At 43.2% G+C, this 7722-nt stretch overlaps 1 protein-coding gene across 3 annotated transcripts in view; it reads left to right on the forward strand.

Annotated features, from left to right (window-relative positions):
- AGK (acylglycerol kinase) overlaps positions 1 to 7722 on the forward strand; it is a 73157-nt gene that overhangs the window by 160 nt on the left and 65275 nt on the right. The window contains exons 1-2 of one of the 3 annotated variants that reach the window (XM_014460826.2): positions 1 to 80; positions 4416 to 4516. In XM_014460826.2, the coding sequence (XP_014316312.1) occupies positions 4419 to 4516 (98 nt within the window). In that variant the 5' untranslated portion in view covers positions 1 to 80; positions 4416 to 4418. The remainder of the gene's footprint in view (positions 81 to 4415; positions 4517 to 7722) is intronic. The other 2 variants (XM_006094719.3, XM_006094717.3) reach the window with 2 other exon arrangements.

Consider the following 7722-nt stretch of genomic DNA (forward strand, 5'->3'; position numbering starts at 1 on the left):
TAGGTTCTGTTCGCTAGAGGTGCATGGACCGACCCAGCCTGTGAGGGGTTCGCGTCTGGTGAGAGAACCCCCGCCTACAGGTGAGGAGGGCGAGTACAGTTATATTTTAGCAATTCTTTGGGGGAGAAAAACACCAACTCTGCTTTTCAGGCAAAGGGATGTTTATCAGAACATAGGAAATGTAGACTTTTCCTGGGACTGGAGAAGAACTGTGTTGGGTACTTGGAAGGAGTGCACATTGTTAGCTGATATATTGCATGTTGGGATGACAAATGCTTACAGAAAAATATGCCGAGTGCATTCAGAGCCCCATCAGATGCGATCCTCACAGCCTAATTATTTAATCAGAACAGGTGGTGTATCCTTTATTAATGAGGAACGTAATTCGCAGCCCTATCAGATGCGATCCCTACAGCCTAATGAGCTCATTAGAACAGGTGGTATGTTCTCGTTTTACTAATGAGGACGTAGAGGCAGAGGCTACATGACCCACCCAGGCTCTCACTGCCAGTAAGTGACAAAGCTTGGGCTCCAATCTAGGCCTCAGGGCCTTTGAACTAGTGCTCGCTACAATACACTGGGCAGCCTCTATGTTTCCACTCGTTTATAATATACGAATTATTCTTTGGGTTATAGATGACCTTTGAACAGACATAGGGACTCTTAGATGCTTCTCGCTCAGATGATTTTATCTGCACTCAAACTTGACCTCCTTCATAGCCAAGAGTCCCAAATCTCTAGCTTCTACCCTGACAATTTCTCCTCGCTTCAAACGGTGAGGTCTGCTAAGTGCAGACCTCGCTGATCGTTTCTACTTGGATGCCCTACAGGCTTCTCAAACTTAGTATGTCCTAAAGTGCACATACTGCCAAATGTAATGACTGAAATCATTATTATCCAGTTAGTCACCCAGGTATGAACCTGGCTTGATTCCTCCTCTCTCACCTCTTATAATCAATTGATCACCACATGCTGCCAAATTCTATTTTATAAAGAGTTCCCAAATCCATCCTCTATCTCTGTTGCTCCTTCCTTCCTTTTGGTGACTGGAGGTTATGGTCATAACTTCCTACTGGCTTTCTTTAGTTTAAGCTCAACTTCATCCAGCCTAGTTTCCATTCTGCTCCAAAATGACCTTTCTACAGTTCAAATGTAATCCTATAACTCACTTGCTTACGTCCCTTCAAGGTTTCATCATCTTCAACGTAAAATCCAAAGTCCCTAGCATGGATTCAAGGTCCTTCCTGATCTTTTGTGAACCTCCTTTATCTCCCAACCAGTGTTTCTCAAAGTGCGGTGTGGTGCTGACTTCCCTTAGGGCAGCGGTTCTCAACCTGTGGGTCACGACCCCTTTGGCGGTCGAACGACCCTTTCACAGGGGTCGCCTAAGACCATCCTGCATATCAGATATTTACATTATGATTCATCACAGTAGCAACATTACAGTTATGAAGTAGCAATGAAAATAATTTTATGGTTGGGTCACAACATCAACTGTATTTAAAGGGCCAGAAGGTTGAGAACCATTGCCTTAGAGACTCCTGTGTGCTTGTTAAAAACGACAATGACAGCCCAACCAGAACAATCGGGGTCTTGGGGATAATGCTCAAGAACCTGCATTTTACACAAGCCCTCAGCATTTTAGCAACTTTTACACTGGCCTGAGAGAGGCCTTGTTCTAGATCAGGGGTGGGCAAACTTTTTGACTCGAGGGCCACAATGGGTTCTTAAACTGGACCGGAGGGCCGGAACAAAAGCATGGATGGAGTGTTTGTGTGAACTAATATAAATTCAGTAAACATCATTACATAAAAGGGTACGGTCTTTTTTTTTTTTTAGTTTTATTCATTTCAAACTGGCCGGATCCGGCCCGCGGGCCGTAGTTTGCCCACGGCTGTTCTAGATACTCGCCCATATTTACCCTCTTCTTCATCTGTACTGACTACCTATTTGTGTTTTCCTGAACACACTTTGGTATTTTTTGTGTCTTTGTGCACATTAGTCTCTTTAACTCCTTTCTTGGTAACTCCTCCTCATTCTTCGAGACTCAGTGCAGTGCCTTGCCCTCTGGGAAGACTTCCCTACCTGCACCACTATGTCACCTCCAGTCTATTATCAGATGTGCCTTTGGGTTCCATTATGAGCTAGCCTGGACTGTGTCCCTGATTCACGGGAAGCTGTGTTTTCTGGCCTAGTCTCATTATTGCTGGTGATAAGGATGTTGCTTGCCTTCAGAGGAATTTTAACCAATGGTGGTGTTAAAGAAAAAAATTATTTAGTAACACTTGTTAAAGAATGGCAAGGCAGACTTTACTCAAAGGGCAGGGGGAGAGGCGTCTCCATGGATGTAGAGAACACTGTAATGGGCATGTTGGTGTAGGGGATGGAGATCAGACCCGGCTCCCACCACTGAGGATGGGTGGGGGTTGGTAGCCAAGAACCAGGTGGAGGTTAGTGAGTGAAAAATTACTTAGGATATCAGAGATAAGGGATTCTTATTACAATGACTCAAGAGAATTTTTGCCAGGGTGGTCAGATACCTACGATGGTTTTTGTTTGTTTGGTTGGTTGGTTGGTTGGTTGGTTTTTTTTTGCTAAACTGACTTAACAAAATTCTTATTCAAACTGGATTCTATTAGGACAGAGAGAAGCCAAAGGCTGGGCCTCCTCCAGCAGAGAGCTCAAAGGAGCCTGATTAGAGTTAGGCCAAGAAGAGAGTCTTTGTCTGTGGTTAAAGGGAGTAATAAGAGAACTAGAATTTTCAGCGAAAGCTGCTTTTTTTTTTCTCTTAGTTTATTTACCGCATGCACACACAGTCATAAAATTTTTTCTGTTTAAATATTTATCTGTTTAGAAAATGATTTGTGTTCATTTTAGAAAACTTAGAAAATACATTGCAATTTAATAAATAAAATGAATGTTGCCCGTTATCTCACAACCAAGAGCGAACTACTTCAATTTTTTTGTGTTTATTTCTACCGGTATTTTCTCCATTTATATTTGTGCTTGGACATAACTGGGATAATACCAATTATATATGGCTTTTTAGCCTGCTGATTTTACTTAACATTGTGTTTTGAATTTTTTCCACATCAGTAAAAATTCTTAGTGAAGAAAAATTTACTGTAGGAGAGGAAAAAGTTCTACTTGACCCCCAAGCTGGGTCTGTAGATTAACCTGATAAAGATAGATTAACAGGAGAAAAGCATGCACAATGATTTACTGAGTTTCACGTGACACGGGAGCCTGCAAAAGAAATTGAAGACCCAAGCAGACAGACCTGAGTATTCTGTGCTGGGTTTGAGGAAGAGTGGGGGGTATGAACGCAGAAGGAGTATGAGGTAACTGTCCTAAATCAGAAACTTAGCAGGGGCTGCTTGCCAGGATTCTTCCTGGCATCCCTTTGTCTTGGGAGAGAAGGATGCTCTTTTCCGCTAGGTAAAGAGAGGGCACCTCTCACAGGGTTTTTTGACCGGTTTCAGGCTAGTTGGTGAGGTAGGGGAGGAGGTCAGAGTGACCTTTCCGCTTCTACCATTTTCTCAGATTCTTTCAGGTTGAAATAGTCAATTTGGGGGGAGCATGTCCTGAACTCCATCACATCCAACAGTTACTTATTGCAAAGATATTCTGTACCAGGCCTTATGTAGTAGCACTGGGGACAGAGCAGTGACCAGAACAGTCCAAGTCCTTACTCTCATGGAGGTCACATTCAGTGGGATGAGCTAATAAATTAGCAAGTGAGGATCATCAAGTAATAAGTGCTGTGAAGAAAACAAACAGAATAAGGATGTATGTTGTCCCTTTGTTTTTCAGTGAAGTTGGGCTGATGTACTTTCCCTTTAGGAGTGTGTGAGAGTCTGTCTCATTTTATTTGTCATCAGTGAATATGAGCATTTAAAAAAATGTGTTGATTTTATAGGTGACGAGTGATAGTTCTTTGTAATTTGCATGTCTTAGATTACTCGGGAAGTTTGAACATTTTTACATAGCCATGGCATTTCTGTGCACCAGGTCTCTAGTATTCATATAATAGATTGACAAATACTCTTATAGTGACTGTACCATAGAAGAAAGGAAAAACAAGAAGCCTGGAATTTCCTTCTTCTTTTTCTGCTCCTCCTGCCTCCTAAGGTAAAAGTGATCAGAGAAGGAAACAGTGTAGTTTTAGGTGAGAAGAAGTGAAGAAAGAAATTTTAAAAGATAGGTGGGCAGGTGAGGAGATGAAGACTGTGAGACTAGAAAGGAGAAGATGGGAAGAGGCCAGAGAGGCGGTAAGAAGGAAAGGAGCAAGGGAAGGGGGACAGGTAGAGGATGAACGAAGGGAAGACAGATTCATAGGGACTGTGCATGCTGACCTTGGATAATCATGTATATATTTTTTCTTTTTCTGCCTCTGTAACCTGGCAAATCTCTAGAAGATGACTATCTTTACAAAACTTCGAAACCATTGGAAGAAAACAACAGCTGGAATCTGCCTGCTGTCCTGGGGAGGCCATTGGCTGTATGAAAAACACTGGTAAATATCTGAGAGCCCCCTTCCCACCCCACCTTCACCTCCTACAGCAAAACTGCCCAAAGGGCCTAAGGTTAAAATCTCATTCAGCTGGGCTTGTGGCTATAAAACATTGTGGTGCAGAAAGAAAAACAGGCGTTGAAGCCACAAAGACAAAGGCTTCTTGTAACCAGTTCTATAGAATGGAACTATGTGGAGCTACTAGCACTGATGCTGCAGTGGATAGAGATCATAGTCCTGAGATGGGAAGGGGAAAACTTAAGACCCAACCTAGAGAGAGAGAAGTCTCCTGCCAGGTTAATAGTAGACAGGAACTGGGACTCGGGTCTCCTTGCGGTTTTACTCCTTCAGTTTCTTACTATAGCCTCTGGGTCTCTTATCACTCTGGTTGCTGGACAGTTACTGAATCTGCTTCCTCCAACCCCTGTGACTTTCCTCCTCTGTCCCTTTAGCCTGGGTTAATATGAACGAGACAAAGACTTTCAAACCTTTTGTTTAAATAAGGAATTCTGCAGAGCCCTGGTTTTATTAGCCTTCAGGCCTAGAGGGAGGAGAAAGCGCCTGAGCTCCTCTTCTGATTTAATATGGTAATAAGATTTAAATAAACAGTTTTTGCATAAAAATTATGCAGGTTATTAAAAGAACCAATCAATTTACAGGCTTTTGGGGGATTAAGGGCTACATCTTAAGTATACAGCAAGTCTCTCTGCGATCCAGGTGTGTTCAATGACTGCTTATCAAACAGAAGACAGAGCAGCGAGGCTTTGTGATGGCCTCCACATTAGAAAGGAGATTTGCAATGATGCTTTTGTGAACGTTCTTGGTTCTCCACGGCAGGGATAATTATGATGCAGCACAGTGTCTAGTATTTTGCAGTTGTGGAGAAGATGGAACATTCCCCCCCTTTCTTTCTAAGTATCCTCAATGCTAAGCACTTGAATTCGATTAGTATATAAAGAACAGGCCTGAGGAGCTTAAAGTTGGTAATAGATCAAAAAGAAAAGGGTGGAGGAAAGCTTTAACAAACGGAATATGAAGCATATGGTGTTTGCCTTTTCCTCCCTTTTCTAACTACACTTGAGTCCTCAAGGAAAGGCTCTGTTAAAAAACAAGATTCAACTGAATAAATTTGAAGATCTAATGAATTCAGAGATTCCTGAATCAGGCAGCAAGCACCCCATCTAGCAACTAGAACAGTGATGGCGAACCTTTTGAGCTCGGCGTGTCAGCATTTTGAAAAACCCTAACTTAACTCTGGTGCTGTGTCACATATAGAAATTTTTTAATATTTGCAGCCATAGTAAAACAAAGATTTATATTTTTGATATTTATTTTATATATTTAAATGCCATTTAACAAAGAAAAATCAACCAAAAAAATGAGTTCGCGTGTCACCTCTGACACGCGTGTCATAGGTTCGCCATCACTGAACTAGAAGGCTGCTCTGAAGGGATGTATAAAGTGGAAGGTTTTGATAGGAAGGGTGGGGCTGGGGAGCTATTAACAAAATCAAGGATTCATTTTGCTCCAGGATGTTTCTTTGGGAGGGGTAGTGGTGGAAGAGAATGGGAAGGGTTCAATCATGCCTCTTCTATGTATGGGGGATGGAGAAGGCCATGTGACAGTTAACTGGTTCTTGAGCAGAAAATTCCTGAGTGATTAAGATTATGTTTCTGGGCAAAGTTGAAACTGCAGTTGGAGCAGGTCTTAAATCTGGGTTTGGTATCACGGGCATGAGTGACACCACTGGGGGCCTGGGATTTTCTCCTTATCAGCTCCTTATACTTTCTGCCACAGTAGGAATTAGGGTTTCCTTTGCAGGAGCACCCAGTGTAGTCCTTGGCAAGCTCAGTCAGGGAGAACCTCCCACCCACTGAGGACTACTGCTGTTTCTTTTCCTAGGTGACGATTTGAGGAAATCACCATGTCCTCTGTTCCGGATGTCTTTTAGAGGTGCACAATCATTTCTCGTCAGTGTAGTCCCATTAAGTCTCCAGCACATTGGTGGCCTCATTCTTTTTATTTTATTTTTTAAGTACACAGTTTGGTGGTAGTAAGTACATTCACACTGTTATGCAGTAAATCTCCAGAACTTGTTCATCTTGCAAAACTGAAGCTCTCTATCCACTGAACAACAACTCCCCATTTCCTCCTCCCCCAGCCCTGGCAACCACCCTCCTACTTTCTGTGTCTGTTAGTTTAACTACTTTAGATTCCTCGTATAAATGGAGTCACATGATATTTGTCTTTTGTGACTTGCTTATTTTTTTTAGTGTAATTTCCTTAATTTTCATTTATGTTGTGGCATTTGGCAGACTTTTCCTCTTTTTTTTAAGGCTGAATAATATTTGTTATATGTATATACTACATTTTCTTTATCCATTCATCTGTTGATGGATATTTGGGTTGCTTTAACCTTTTGGCTAGTGTGACTAATGCTAATACAGTGAACTAGGGTATGCGGCTGTGTCTTTGAGATCTTGTTTTCAGTTCTTTCAGGCATCTATCTATCTATATAGATAATCTATATATATAAAAGGCTAATATGCTAAGTGTCCGACTGTCTGACCAGTTGCTATGATTAGCACTGACCACCAGGGGGCAGCTTGAAGCGAACATGAGGCTTGCTTGCTTCAGTGACTGCAGACTCCAACGTTCCCCGCCTGCTGCTGCCGGCCTCTGAGCTTGCAGTTTGAAACATTGTTACAAATATAGAAGCTAAACAAAACCCCAGAAACCTGCTTTCAGCCAGCCGGGATCTCAGAGCTGGAGTTGAAACAGTGTTTCGATTATAGAACCCAAACAAACCAGATACCTGCTTTCAGCAGCTGAGGCCTAAGAGCTGGAGCCAAGCCTCGGAGCTAAAGCTGGCCCAGAATTAAAAAAAAAGAAAAAAAGGAGCGGTTGGGAGCTTCAGTCACCCGCCAGCCTGAAAACAGCCCTCAGCCCCTCACCCAGACTGGCCAGTCACCCCAGTGGGGACCCCCACCCTGATCCAGGACACCCTTCAGGGCAAACCAGCCGGCCCCCACCCGTGCACCAGGCCTCTATCCTATATAGTAAAAGGGTAATATGCCTCCCAGCACCGGGATCAGCGGAGCAGCGAGGCCTCCTGGCACCAGGATCAGTGTGACAGGGGGGCAGCGCCCCAAACCCCCTTGTCCGCCCTGTGCTCTGTGTGTGGGGCGCGCCCCAACCCCCCCCCCCCC

The sequence above is a fragment of the Myotis lucifugus genome, unplaced genomic scaffold, assembly GCF_000147115.1.
Source record: "Myotis lucifugus unplaced genomic scaffold, Myoluc2.0 scaffold_141, whole genome shotgun sequence".
Taxonomy (NCBI): Eukaryota; Metazoa; Chordata; class Mammalia; order Chiroptera; family Vespertilionidae; genus Myotis; species Myotis lucifugus.